Raw genomic sequence first — 15,786 nt, 5'->3', positions numbered from 1 at the left:
AAACCTATATAAATTTGCAAAACAAGCCAGCCTTGTGCATGGGCTGAACAACATTAACATGAACTTCAGGACACAGAAAAACACAGGTATTCTTCGGCTTTTTTACCCTTATAATCTTTTTTTAATAATTAATTATCAAATTGACCTTGATTATAAACTACTTCAAAAATTTAACCTGCCCAACAAACATAACACCAATCTGTCTCTGTTTGACCGTTGACCATCAAGCCTACTCGGGTACACTCCTCCCTACCCGGGTATTTTTTGAAATTTTTGCCTACCCGGGTAAGGAGGGGTGTACCTGGGTATAGTTCTTGAATCTGGAAAAATGGTTGAATTATTTACCCGGGTAGAGAAGGGCGTACCCGGATAAATCTTTACCATAAACCCCATTTGTGAAGAAAGCGCATTTACGTTATCACCATTTGTGACAGAGATGATGGATTTTTCCACGCAGTTGCTGCCGAATCGTCTCATCTTCTTGATTGAAGCTTTGGAGGTTCTATCATCAGCGCAATAAAACACACTCTGCTCCTCAAAAGCATAATACTCTCCATTACTTTCTGTATAACCCCGAGCTCTACTCAATTCGAAGGACTTGGAAGAAACAGCGCTAAGAGTGTTTCCCATGTGATCTTTCTTTGTGCGTGGGTTCACATAATAAATGAGGACAGCTTCTGTAAATTTATGTAAAAAAAGAAGAGGAGGACTCATTCTCTATTCATGATGCATCTTCATTGAACAATAGTAGCGTTCTTCTTCCGCGACATAGAAAATGTGATATCCCATCAAAAAAATTCTGATTTCAATGGAACTATTTCTTTATTATTTCATCCACTCATATCGCATATATACTTTGCTACTTTATTCTTTTTGTGTGATTTGTCATTAGCCATACGTCGCGGATTTTATTCTTAGTGCGTAATGTTTTTTTTTTTTTTGGGTTGTTTTTGAATTTTTACACCATCTTTGTTTCATGGGATATTACAGAAGAAAATAGAAATCCTATGTTAAAGACTTATACCCCAACAGAACATCAAAGCATCAAACATGATCTATCGTATTGCAGAAATCCTGTGTTAAAGACTGAAATTTCAGAGATTTACCCGGGTAAATAATTCAGCTATTTTTCCAGATTCAATAACTATACGCGGTGTACCTCCTTACTCGGGTAGGCAAAAAATTTCAAAAAATACCCGGGTAGAGAGAGGTGTACCCGGGTAGGCTTGATGGTCAACGGTCAAACAGGGGCAGATTAGTGTTATGTTTGTTGTGGAGGTTAAATTTTTGAAATAAAGGTGAATTTGGTAATTAATTATTAAAAAAAATGTTATAGGAGTAAAAAAGCCGGTATTCTTCTGTTTGAAATTAAACCGTAGATAACCTATTTTTTTTATTTTTTTTGGACGATTATTAAATGTTTCAAATGTTATTACGAGCTCCGATTCGGAAAAGACTCTATAAAGTTGAACAAATCTGAAACAAAAAAACACAAGTAGAATAAAATTCTAAATATTAGGTACTAGATTTGGAATATAGTTCTCAAAAACACTCCCAGCCTTGACATTGGGTCCTTGAAATAGACAACCAGTAAGTAGTTTATTTTTTATTTATTTATTTTTTTGGGTAATTAGTAAGCATGGTTTGATACGTGTGTGTATTTATATAAAAGACCAGTTTCCTGGAAAGAATAAACTAGTAAAAATGATGAAGATGTTAATAACAAGTAGCATCCTAAAAGTTGATAAGTGGCATAAAACAAAAAGGTACTCGTGAATTTCAAGACCGTCTCCCAATTTTCAAAGCAAGAAGTACAAAGCGAATTAAGATTTCTCATCTCAAAGCTCACATCACCGCACACAATACTCACATCTCTAAACCCAGCGATTATAGATACAATCCTGCGAACGTGTACAACTTGGAAAATTACCAAAATAACATTAGCCTTAGCATGTTTGGATTATAATTCGCCAACCACGGTTTGATCCAAACCTAAAGTCATACTCAAACACAATCTAACCACGATTTTTGGATACCAAATATGTTAATAATAGATCTAACTCAACGAATTTGAAGGCGCAAAGTATAATCCAAACACGAAACAGGACACTGTAATATCAAAATCGGTGTCAAAATTAGAGACCAATTTTGAGTTTAAGAACCGAACCTGAGGAGGGCTTGTTGAGCCACACGCAATTGAGGATCCAATTGGAGAGCATCGTGGTAAGCCTTCCTAGCATCATCGTTCATCTTCTTCTTCTCATAGCACTCTCCCAACACACAAAAAGCCCTCGCGTTGTTGGCGCTGAGCTTAACCGACTCGTTCAAATCAGCGATTGCCGAGTCAACACGGTTGTTGGCGCGGTGAGTCGTCGTCCCCAATTTCAACTCGGCTCTCTTGAGAAGCGCGTCGCCACGCTCCGCATCGGTGAGGGACTTAGCAGCGAGAGGGGAGAGAGCAACGTCGAGTGAATCGAGAGCGGAGGTACGGAAGCCCTGAAAATCGAGGACGAGAGCCTTAAGGAGGTAGTTGGCGGCGTCCCTAGGGTCCAGCGAGATGGCTCGTTCGGCTTCGGCTATGGCTTCCTTGGCTAGGGTTCGGGATTTGGAGGATCTGGCTCGAGCCAGAAGCTGCGCTCCTTGGACGAAGTGACGCTTCGCTTGAATGTCTGCGCGGTTTCTGAGGCGGAACTTGGTCCACATCTTCTTCGGTATGTCGTGCATGAAGAGGAACGAGATCGCCATCACCAACGCAATGATGACTTGCAAAACGATGTCGTGCACCATTGAGTCTTTCTCGTTGTTCTCCATTTCAGTTTGGTTTTTTTGAATCCTGAATTGAATCTTTCTCTATGTGAAGGGAAGATGATAGGGGAAGTGCAGAGATGAAATTGTTTAGTAGTAGTACTGCTACTCCACCCTTTGACTTGGAAGTCTTTTTTAACTTTAGCCGCCATATTTGATATATTTTTTCCTTTCATTTTAATAATCATGGAGTGAGCTTTGGTCTGGTCACCTTGGTTATTGAATAGTACTATACTACCATTTATTGATTTATTTTTTTTTCTCTGATTTATTATTTATTGAGTGCTACTACAGCATGGAGAAGCCCTGGCAATGACCATTTTGTCATTTTTTAGGGCAAAATTTATTGGATTGTCGTGTCACTAAAAAAATTTGTGAAAATACCACGTCACATTCTCGCTATGCCACCGAGCGAGAGTAGATTGGACACATGGCAGCGTCTGCATGGTCAACCATTCTAGCTGAGCAGTTCAGCGAGAATGACAAGGATGTTGACACATGGCAAAAGTACAGGCATTCTCTACAAAAGCTGCATTCTCTACAAAAGCTGTTCAAATGACTAATCTCGTTGGACTGCCCAGCGAGAATGCATGTACCCTTGCCACGTCTCAACATCATGTCATTCTCGCTGGACTGCTCAGCTCGAATGGTTAACCATACAGACGCTGCCACGTATCCAGTTCATTTTTGCTGGGTGGCGTTGCGAGTGGTATTTTGGCAAAATTTTATTAAAGCGTGACATACAGATAATTTTTAATCACAAATGTGTCAGTATGGTCAATGTCCCTGGTTCTATTTCTCCATAAGCCAAAACTTATTTTTAATTTAAAGTTATGATGATAAAAATATGTAATCAAAATTATTTTTTAATAGATTGTTTGTTTTATTTTATTTTTAAAAAAAACTTTTATGAACTATTAGTAAATTAATCTACTGCTGTGATATTATTTAGAAATTTTAAATGTCACAGACTCACAGTACGTTAAAATCTGTAAACAATTCTTTATAGTTGTAAAAAAAATTCTAATTAATTTGAGTTAACAGTTGATTTGTATTCAAGAACACCATTAAAACATGACTTCAAAGTATTAGTATCCATTTATTAAATATGTGGACAACGTATTAATTTGAGTTGACACTTTGATCATTTTGAAACACTTAAAAATTATTAATTCATAATTATTGTCCAAAGTTCATCGAGTAAAAAATTACTACAGCAATTACGATTTTAATAAGGATTTGAAATCTTTGTTTTAATGCTTAGGTACATTAAGCGATAGGAAAAATAGTAATCAAATTTCCATAACTACAAACAATTGTCTTACTAGAATGAAGTGGCCAACTTGCACTACAACTATAGCATTAAGAGAACATGGTTCTCAACTATGTCTTGTACATGTTTTGTCCTAATGATTCTTACATGTTCACAGGCTTAAAACAATAGCACCCTCCAAATAATTATAGCTTGGAAGCAGCAAGTCACAAAGCACAGGTGCTCGAATATTTAATAGCTCTCAAGCTATAGACAAAAGAGCTTGAGGTCATCATTTATACTTTTCAGCAGTCCAGGACCATGTAGGACACAGGCAGCACTTTATTAGTACCTCTTTTAAAGTTATTACACTTGATGGCTTTTAACTGCCCTTCTGAAAATGGGTTAGCAGGAAGCAACCAATATACAGAGTTGCAACCAAGGGTTCAGGTTACTTGTTAATTAACATTTCCATACAACAGCAACAAATTTCAGCGACAAAAAACCCCAATCATGGGCAGCGTACTCCTTGTGTCCCACCCATTTTTATTGCATCCGCTGGTGACTTCAGCAGCTTCTTCAGAGACTCAACTATGCTGGTAAAAGATGGGCGATCAGCAGGTTCACTGCCCAACAAATTAGTAAGCATTAAGCATTAGAAAGAAATCAATGCTACAAAATGTAGAAAGGATACCATTAACAAGGCAAAATAAAACATGAATGATGATCATTTTTTCCTTAAGAGTAAAAGGTTCTCCATAGTCCATATAGAAGGTGGAATTGGTAAGACACATAAAAGGTCTGTAGTTAAGAACAGAAGTGAAAACTGCTAAAATCAATATGAAATGTGTCACAAGAAAGAGTTTCAAACTTATTTTACTCGATGGAAGTTAGCCTGCTTGTTTAATTCTTGGCTTCAATTTTACTAATCCAATACTCAACAATTCCAAAATAAAATTCATTCAATCAACTAACTAAATAGAAACTACCACGAAGTGAAAACCAGAAATAGTCCCAACCAAGCCTAACAATCATCTAAACAAGGTATGCATTGAACCAGGAAGATTATCCTACATTGGAAAGCCACTAGAAATATCAAGATTCATATATATACATATATGATTATCTACATTTTTGCCAGGACTAAGGCTTTCAATAAAAAGTTGGACCAAATGGATCGGTTGTACTATAAACATACTGAGAATTGCCAGAAAATATGACATAATTAACACTTACTCAGCCCAACAAGATTCCATGAGGGAGGCCAACACTGGGGAGATGTTCGGAGGGATAGCAAGCCTCCTATTCTGGAATGCGACAGCTCCAACCACCTGAGTGATCACATGAAGATTACTCTACAAAATTCACCTATAAACTTTGCAGGTTTTGTTTTGCCAAGCAGTTGTTTGAAAATATGCAAGTTCACATTTATACCTCTCCATTAAAGTCCTAAATTAGCAAATTCTTGAAAATGATCCTTATTACCGTATAAATGATCACATTAAATAAAAATAATCGACTTCAAGCATCTGCAATTCAGACCTCAAATACTGAATAAGTGTACCTGGGCATGGCTAAGTCCACTCCATGGTTGTTGTAGAGTCACGAGTTCCCACAGGATAACTCCAAAACTGTAAACATCAGACTTCTCATTTGAAGGTTCTCCACGAAGAAATTCTGGAGCCATCCACTCAGGCTGAAAATAAAATTAAGAGTTACACACAAGGTAAGGCACGGTGAAGTGAAAGATCAACCTGCAAAATATTAATAGAATGACCCCTTTTATTAAAAGGAATTTGGCTCTATATCACACCAACATGCAGAACCTACTAAGCCAGATAATACAAACAAATAAATTTGCTCCCTTAAAGCACACCTGAAAAAAGCACATTCTTCCAACCCAAAAGATAAAACCAACATCAAACAAGTGACAATGATAGATCCAATTTCATTGGTAATCAATCATCTACCTAAAACATGATTATATAATTTCATCTGTATCATACCAACTTGTAAGAGGAAGGTCAATAAGAAGTAACAGCACTCTTGTCTACTTGAGAACCAAGGTTCACTCATGTACAGCAAAACTAATTGAACTCTCTTTACTTCAAACTTGAAATTGCTACTCAAATAATTCTTTTCCCCAAGAAGCAGTGGACCACTCATGAATTAATTGGAAGAGAACTAGAAAACTAAAGTTTTTATCATTATGCTTATGCACATAGTCAGTGTGAGAGACTTACTGTTCCAGCAACAGATTTTGATGATAAGAAAGTGTTCGGCTTAAATCTGGATAATCCAAAATCACACACCTGAGCATGAAATGGAAAAAGAAATCATCTACTAGCACAAAAATTTTAAAAGTTTCAAAGGAAAGCTCAACTGCTCAATCAGTTTCATTATACCTTTACAGTCCAATTTTTGTCCACTAACAGATTTGGGGATTTGAGATCCCAGTGCACAATTGGAGGCTTCAGACAGTGGAGATAATTGATTCCTTTAGCCTGCAATCAGACAAATCATATATTATCTACAAATTAATTTATTGACATGACTAAATAATAATATCTGGTACAAACCACGTCTAAAGTCATCCGTAATCTTCTCCTTGGATCCATAATTTCACTAGGTGCAGGCTTATGTATCAGGCGGAATAAACTACCCCTGAAATAAATGCACCAGTAAACAACAACAGTAAGACACTAAAAAATCTTTATGCAAGAAAGTTCATTAACAAAGTCAACTACGAAAGAAGTTGGATGTCTTACCTAGGCAAATACTCTGTCACTATAGATAGATGGGGACGTTTTGTAACCGCACCCATGAAGAGCACCACATTTGGATGGCGAACACGTTTCATTATTGCAACCTGAAGCAATGAAGATAGCAACAACAATTTTAACTAGCTTCATTTTCCCCCTTCAGAGAAGTGAGCAGAGAAGTGAGTTTCATAAAATGAATTCTTAATCTTTTGATGCTCAAACTAGGTATGCATAAAAGAAGGATACAATTTTTAAGTTTGACACTACAAATTGACAGTATTACACAGAATCAACAACTTTTTGCAACAAACCACACCTTGTGATTGTTATAGTGTACAACCAACATAAATAATTAGTTTATAGAATCCAGCATTATTCTAGCTGGAGAAACATGGCATGAAAAAGTGAGACCTGTAATGAGGCACATACTCCTAAAAGTCTTTGTAATTTAATTTACAACCATGAGAAATTATTTTCTCACACCACACTCCACCTTCTGCACAACAAATGGTCTGGACAAATCTGATCCGTGTAGAAAAAGGTGTCTAACATTGGTCCAGTGTGGGTTAAGTTAAACTAAGATACTACCACATGTGCAGGCATGAAAGAGTTGTGCATATTTACTTGCTCAAATAGCATAACTCTTACATAGAAAACAACAATGAATTCAGGGTCTGTCGACCACAAAAAGAAGAAACGCGGATGCAAAATGTATACTACCAACTCATCAGCAACTAATTGATACAAGGTCCTGAAGAGATTAAGAGACTTGGAGGATTTGTGAAATTGCCTGAGTGACACTCAGCATAATCAGGATTATATATACATCAAAGGGTTTGTGCATATTTACTCATTATCTAATAAAATGTTGCAGTTTTCTCCCATAGATTCATTCTCAGTGGCAGATACCAGAGACTATGGCATATTAGCAGACTTCTCTGGAAAGCCATGCAAAGAATAACATTGATCTTTAGAATGTCCAAGACATTTGCAATATGAACACTGGGGACGAATACTGTGCCCGCCACTACCGCAAGCACCAAGGTGAGAAACAAAGGTTGAAGATTTTGAACCCATTTGAGGACCAATCTCAGAGCACCCTCCAAAGAAGGAACTCATAGCAATCCAATGAAATCTTCCACTGAAGGGATATCGGATTTGTGAAGACTTGGTTCCGAACATTATCAAAATCCTTATGTCAAGACTAGGTTCCGAGCATAATCAAAACCCTTATGAAGACCATGAAGAACAACCACCATATACCCGTTGACAAGCTTTTACAGCACCTTCTGAAGATCATTACTAGTCAAAATCAGCTTAATCTGTTAAATGGTGGTTTGTGCTTTTTTGAGATAGGAAGGCAAATCATGGTCTGTTACTTAAAGGGAAGCAAGATTGTGTACTGGGTCACAGAGTCGCTGAATATGTCATTAGCATAAAACACTTTGAGCCTATCTCCAGATTTCATAGCATGACTAGTGGCAACGATAACACAGAAACAATTTAGGATCAATGGATAGTCACAGTAAAGAAACCAATTGGTAATCAACTTTCTACCATTCTTGTCGCACGCCAGCATCAATATCTTATCCTTCTAGTTAAATGGTTGAAGAAATTTTGACCCAAAAACCACACATCAACAGCAGGCATGCCAGTCTAGATAATTTTTTGCCATTTAGTTTCTCAGAAGTTATGGAAGGAGATCCAGCAGATGTAAATGAGATAAGACCCTCTTGGGAAGAATCACAAGACACATTGGAAGCCATGAGGATGAACTAAGAGATTGTTGGAAGAAGAGCCTTGTTGGAGCAAGAACAGAGGCCAGACGTCTTCTATAGCCAAAGAAACAAGGGCTGAGCAACAAACTTTACAAACCCACTATCCAAACAAGGAGATATGGAGCAGATGACCCTCAAACAGAACCAGGAGGAATCAACGAACCGAACCAAGGCGGCAGCGGTGTTTACCGATGACGATAAAGCCGCGAGTGAACTGCACGTTCCATAAAGAGAGACAACATGCGGAGGTGCATGACGTACCTGCTGGAGCAGGTGCATGGAGGGACGACCGAACTGGGGCCTCCGATGGTGTCGGGGTACCTACTATGGTGGTTGGTGGAAGTTTGGATCAAAGCCCAGCCTTGACAGTCAGCTGGAATATGTGACGGAAATGGAGATTTCGGACCTAAGAGAAGAAGCGGGTTCGAACCCAATCTAATACCATCTTTGTAAGTGATTAAGAAGAGACTTGAGATTACGTGAGATTGCATTAGGGAATTGTACTCGGTATACTTAAGATTACGTGTGCATCAAACAATTATTTACAATGTGATATTTACATGAATAATTAATAGGAAGAAAGCATTTCCTACAATGACCCAATGCTCTGCTTGACGAACAAATCTTTTGTACTGCTGCGTACATCTTTTTTTTAAAAAGTAAAAAAATTGGGATTTAGAGGGAAATAAAAATAATTGAGTTTGATATTTGTCATTTTAAATGACATAAATTATGTCATTTTAGGAGAAAAATAAATACAAAAAATAGAAATCATGGGAAGAAAGTGGATGTTTTTTTTAATTTAAATTTTAAATAAAAAAATATTAGTTTGTGTCTATATCTCTTAAAATAATACAACTTTATGTCATTTAAAATGATAAATATTTTTTCTAAAATAAATATAGTAATTTAAGTGGAATAAAAGTTTTCCTTTTTTAAAAAGAAGGAGCACCAATTCAATATTACGTAAATTTGGTGCTCCTGTAATACCCAAGATTTATTCTTACTTGACACTAGTTAATAATTTAATACTATGTAAATTCCCACAAAAGCCATTATGAATGTAGGAAATGGATCCTTTCGTATTAAAAAAAACATAATATGATTATGTGGAAAGATTACGATTATATAAATGTGAATCAACGGTTATAATTTTGTAACTACCTATTTCAATATTTTTTCTTTCTCTTTCTTTATTACTATTAATTCACCTTTGTATAGTTATAATTTTTCACACGATCATATCATATTTTTATTAATATGAGAAAATTCAGATCCAAGAATGCACTATTGATCATGAAGGGTTTGACTAGTTTGTAAGTGGTTGGATCAAACATCCACGAAGACATTACCAAAAAAATAAAAAATAAAAAATTGATGCCAAAACATGAAGTGTGATGTGAATGTGTATAATTTTCATTAATAAATATATATATATCCAAAAATAAATTCCTCCTATCAAGATAAAAACGTCACAAAAATAAAAACAAGCGTAATTTTCATAGGCATCATAGTACACACTTGTTTAATCCATTTTTGGAAGACTAACCTCTCTCAAAAACTCTTTCAACAGATCATCATCGAAATCCTGAACTGCTAAAACCTTGACAGCAACGTCCTGTAATTTTAAAACAATGGATAAATGCACCAAAATGAGAAAAAATAAAAATAGAAACAATAATAGGCTGTGTATCCAAAATGTGTATTCAAGGAGCCAATACTAGTTGCGTCCGTGGTTAAATAAAATCAAGTCATGTCAGCTGCTAAATGCCAATCATGCAATAAACTATAATAAAACACATAAAGAAACTAGAGACTATAAAGACATTACATTGCAACATTCATGAACTTAGATGTGCATAGAATACAGCAAATTTCATAATGATGAAAGGAAGTGCACATAATAACACTTACTGATCCATGCCATTCGCCACGGTACACTGTCCCAAATGATCCTGCATAGAGAGAAGAGCATCAACATTTAGAGACATCACGTATGTAATGTTCCTTCGAAAGGAAGCAGGGGAAGCAGAAAATTACCAGCACCCACACGCTCTTTGATTCGTAAGTCATCCCATGATATCTCAAGCCAGTCCATGGCAAGTGATGGTTCAAGATTCAAGTATCTAGGAATATTCCCATCACAGTGGTTTTCAAGTCTATTGTCTACCTGTTCCTCTTTTGAATGGCTGGATAAGCTCAGTACGGATTCCTCGAAGTTACTTTCTATCCCAGAACTTCCCTTTACAATGATCTCATTTTTGGAAGTTTCTTGTACTACAACTGAAACTTTACCAAGCCTGGGATATTCATGTAATGATGCTTCCGTGGCTGCTTCATAGATAGAAGGAAAAATTAATAAGCCTAGAATTGCACATTCCTTGTCATTATCTTTCAAGTCAAAATGAATTAGAAGGTGGTTCAGTACCACGACAAGTTTGGTCAACGACAGCATAAATGGAGCCCTTACTAATTTTAACCAAATCAGTTTCTTTAACTTGTTGATCTTCATGTACACGGCCTGTAAGAGATTAACAACTAAGAACAACTTTAGAATAGGAATAAAATGAGCTCTGCAAATTAAGATTTATTAAAATAGAACTATCTGAGAATAGGATTCCCTGTCCTCAATGAGTGTCAATCTTAAATTTCAGAACCAGCCATTTTCCACAAGCTCGAGAAGGAAAAAACCAAAGCATCTTTAAATCCATGAACTGTGAAAAATTATGCTTTGGCCAAGAGAGAAAGTACGAAAGAAAGATCAAATGTCTTTGAAATAGGCAAAAAATTTCAGGGAATGAAAAATGAAACACGTGGCTCAAGCTTGCTTGATGACATAAATAGCTCAATTAATACACGCAAACATGATGTTTGTGTGCATCTGCATCATTTGCAAAATTAATTGCCAAATTTTATTAAGTATGATTCATACTAAAGAACCCACCTGGTAAAACTATTTAGGCCTTGGTGCCCTACCATAAATAAGGTTCAAGTGATATGCACTTGAATGTCCAAGAATACACCAAGGCTACATAGATTCTGAACTTGAAATGGAAATAGTTATAAATTAAGTACAGCATAGTGACATACCTGAATAAAGGTGATTTTCAGGAATAATAGAACATTGATTGAAACGTAGAGATTGAGAACATGCTGCAACATCCACATATGGCGAGAGGGATTCTTTCAAATGAGAAATTTGAAATGGGGAAGGTATGGAAGACACATATGCTCCATTAATTGAGGAATCTGGCCCATGGATATTTCCTGGTTCCCCAACCAGGTCAACTACATATTCCCTGTTAAAAAATAAAGCATATATAACAATAAATCCATGGAAAATATGAAACAACGGCAGGTTTGATAAACTGATCTACAAAATCACAAAAATAAACCAAATGTTCCACAGTGTCAGTAAGTTATCATTGCATGTACCGAAAGATTATAATGATACACTTCACACAACTTATGTATCTAAAAACTTGCTGAAGATTGCTAAAGCCCAAAAATCCTAGATGAGTATGAAAAGATAGAAGCAAAATTAATAATAAAACTTGCGGGGAAGAAAGAAGGAAAATGGTCAAAACTACTGAAGCGATGCACTAAGATTAACATTAGAGCAGAGACATGTTTGGATTGACAAGACTACATAAACTCAGAAACACAAAGCAAAAACGAGAACTGCAAGCGTAGCCATTGCACTAACCTTGAGAGCTGCCTGTCATCCTTAATCTTGACAAGGCAAGACGATCTATGATCCGAAGCACAATACCTGCAACCTCGAGCAATACGACACGGCAAACCTATGTAATCTGCCAATCTCTGCATCCACAAAACCAAAGCCATTATTAACAAACACCCCTCGTAGCGAATCCATCCATACAATAACTAAGAAACAAATTCTTCACCTTAAAGAGAATCGCGCGATGCCTACAGAGTCCTGAAGATAAGCTTCCTATGGGAAGCACAACACACTGATGAAAGTTCCTCAACCTCTTACTAACCAACTTCCAGCGCTTGTCTAAATTTCCTTGCTCCACAGGGAACGTACCCCTTTAAATAAAATGTACGTCAATATGCAATTCAATAATAATAGTAATAATAATAGAAATGAAATTAAAACAGCAAAAGAAAAGAAGTGAAAAAGAAACACAATATTCTTATCTTACCCCATACAAATGGCAACGAGTTTTCCCAGCTTTTCGACTAGCACCAAGGCGTTCTCAGAAGCACAATACAACTCTTGAGCTTTATCTTGAAGTTCCTTAAGCTGAGAGTCCTCGTGTCTATCAACAAAAACAACCTCCATCAACGTCTCGCTGGGTTCAACTGCTTTAAGCGCCATCAGAGTCGGCATGCTCTTCCCTTCTTCCTCCACATCATTGCACATCACCCACAAATACGGATTCATTCCCATTATGTTATAAAAACCGTCTGATATCTTGTCCGTGTACGACAAACACCCACTCACCTGAAAAACCAAAAAAAAAAATTATATATATAATAAGAAAATTTTCTACCACCTCATGTGTCGTTTTGTTTCGTTTCGTGGTCGTACCCATAAACGATGCGAAACGGATTCGGCATCCCAGGTTTCGAGTCCACTGTCGAGATTGAGAACAGGCTCGGAGGCAAGGCTTGCTAAGTAAGTGAGCCTCTTCGCCAACGCTAGTTGCAGGTAGTAGCTTTCTTTATACTTCTGCGCGTAACCCTCTTTGTTGCGATTACCATCCTCCTCCTCTTCTTCTTCTTCTTCTTGTTCTTGTCTGTGCCTTCTTGTCGCCGCAACGGTGGAGACTCTAAACGACGACGTATCTTCTTTGGTAATGTCGCTGCCAAAAGTGGCGGTGCCATCCAACGTGAACAAGCTCCCGGCGTAGCTGCTCCCGCTTGACAACCGCTGCAACGACACCTGTCTGTCGACGGAATCCTTGACAGTAACCGTCTCCGACGACGGCGCCGGTGGAAGCAGAAGCTCACGGTCCGCCTCATCCTCGTCCTCGCGGTGGGAAAACGGTTTAATAAGGTGACCCGATCGGTTACGATCCCCTTTTTTGTCGGTCAACCAATCACAGAACGCGGCAATTCGCTTGTGCTTGATAGGAAACTTCTCGCCGGCGGCGAAGAGGTCCGATACGGCAGAGTGTTTACCCGAGGAGAAAACGACATCGTCGTTTGCAGTGGTAGCGGGAGTGTAACGACGACTTGTCGTTGACAGGAACTGCTTTTTCGATGTGTCGCTTTCAACGCCAAAAGTATCTGATGATTTGATTGAGTTGACGAATTTGTTCTTCTCGTGATCTAATATCTGCTTCGAAGATTCATCCAACCCTCGTTCCGGAAACTGTCTCGGGAAAATGTAAGTAGCCCTGTGAGGCATCACTCAATCACCGTGATCTCCAACCGTTTTTTTTTTTTTCTTCCCTTAACCACCCACCCACACGAACCTACCCCTTTCTATGGTGATACACGCACTCACGTGCAAACCACTATTCTCCGTCTTCGTCGCCGTCGTCTCTGTTTCCTCAACCTAAACGGAAAATATTGGCTTGTATATGTATCTATTCACTGACCGTACAAGCACAACTTATAACAGTCACCAGATCGTAGAGTATGGCTTCTTCTATATGAAACGAGTAAACTGCACTATACTCTTAAAGTCGCGGAATCAATGCGCGACTCCTTTCAAATCTAGTATATGTGCGTCGAAACTCCACGCCGAGTTTTCAGAGAGCGATTAACCTCTCTGTAACCGACGATGAAATGAAAGTTGGTAGTACTAGTATTTTAATATACTAAAACTAAAACACTGATTTGAGAATTCGGATTTCAGAGGCGGTGGAGAGTGTCTCTGAGAGAGAGAGAGAGAGAGAGAGAGTGAAGAGGGTGAGACTGGGTCTAAAAATCGGTGCGAGCTATGGTTGGTTGGTTGGTTGTCTGATTGTGACGACGCTGTATTTTATGCAGAAGAAAGAGTTGTTATCCCACTTGAGAGATCATGGAAAATTGCAATGTACGGGTAATCGAAAAAATATAAAGAAAGTATGCTAACGTGCGCTGGAGGAGTGAGTGTACACCCTTCGCGATAACACGACACGTCAAATTAGTGGCCAACCGGCTCGCGACAACACATAAGCAAAGAGGTGCGCATAATGTACTCTACTTTTCCTTTTTTTATATTTTTTGGTCACAAATAATGTACGGTAATTAACCACCGAAGCAAACTCCCTTAGCTCAAGTTTTGCCTTTAACACAATTACTTGTTTATAAAGGATTGAACTTTATTTATCAAAAAAAAAAGATTGAACTTTATATATAAAAAATAAGGAAAATAGTATTCTTATGTCACATATGACAATTATCTTATGTTGCACTCTCATAAAATTTTGTGTCTATTTTTTCTTTTTTTCTTTTCTTTTTTTTTAAATTGTGGACCCACAATTTTGTTTCACCCACATAAGATACCATTTTATGCAACATAAGATTAATAACTCTCAAAAAATAATGGTAACTCATTTGGCGTCATAAATTGAGCAGGCAAAGATAAAAATATGCATTCAATTTTTTTCAGTATGTTTTGTGAGAGGTTTAAAACATTAATTTCGGAATTCATCCAGAATCGGACTAGTCGTGAAGCAATGAATCGATCGGAATATTTCAAAAAAAATAAAATTGGACATTGGGATTCATTTTTAGTTTTTTTCAGAAGCTTGAACTCATCTAAAAACTTATTTAAAAGTTTAATTTGTGTTAAAGTCTTTCAATATGTTAATAAATAAATTTAAATAAACCTGCAAAGGCTTTATCGTGTGGGTATGTGTTTGCTGTAAAGGCTTTTTTGGTTACTATTTTTGGCTTGAAATCTTAATTGATTTTCTTCTTTGTGTTCCTTTATTCACTTGGTCTGCGTGAATCTGTCTATTTCCTAATCTAGTCCATGCTTTCCTACTTATTTTTTCGCTAGAAAGATACTTGATCATGCATAGATTTTCTTTCCCTTTTTGTATGGTTTGCATTATTGTCCTATCTTTGGTTTAAGTTTGACTGTTAAAATTAGAAAGACTTATCTGAACTTCAAGTTTTACTACAGTTTATATTTTGTATTGATTAGTTACTTATAATGAAGGCTTAATTTGTATCAATAATTATTTGTTGATTGTAAAGAGCTTATTCTCTTTAATCAGAAGTT

General features: G+C 37.1%; 1 protein-coding gene and 1 pseudogene across 1 annotated transcript; both read right to left on the bottom strand.

Moving 5' to 3' along the window:
- Nucleotides 1–1,746: 1,746 nt before the first annotated feature.
- Nucleotides 1,747–3,007, bottom strand: LOC133291471 (uncharacterized). Its single transcript, XM_061489730.1, has one exon. It carries the CDS (start codon nt 2,809–2,811, stop codon nt 2,155–2,157), a length of 657 nt encoding a protein of 218 aa, XP_061345714.1. The 5' UTR covers nt 2,812–3,007; the 3' UTR covers nt 1,747–2,154.
- Nucleotides 3,008–4,147: 1,140 nt separating this feature from the next.
- LOC133291462 (serine/threonine-protein kinase CTR1-like) lies at nt 4,148–13,990 on the bottom strand (annotated as a pseudogene).
- Nucleotides 13,991–15,786: the final 1,796 nt, after the last annotated feature.

The sequence above is a fragment of the Gastrolobium bilobum genome, unplaced genomic scaffold, assembly GCF_033153095.1.
Source record: "Gastrolobium bilobum isolate Gb01-03AN ecotype WA unplaced genomic scaffold, APGP_CSIRO_Gbil_v1 utg693, whole genome shotgun sequence".
NCBI lineage: Eukaryota > Viridiplantae > Streptophyta > Magnoliopsida > Fabales > Fabaceae > Gastrolobium > Gastrolobium bilobum.
Note: the sequence above shows the minus strand (reverse complement) of the source record. Positions and strands in the feature narration are given on the sequence as shown.

Excerpts from the sequence above, each read along its gene's own strand:
- LOC133291471 (XM_061489730.1), bottom strand. The coding sequence starts at position 2,811 with ATGGAGAACAACGAGAAAGACTCAATGGTGCACGACATCGTTTTGCAA.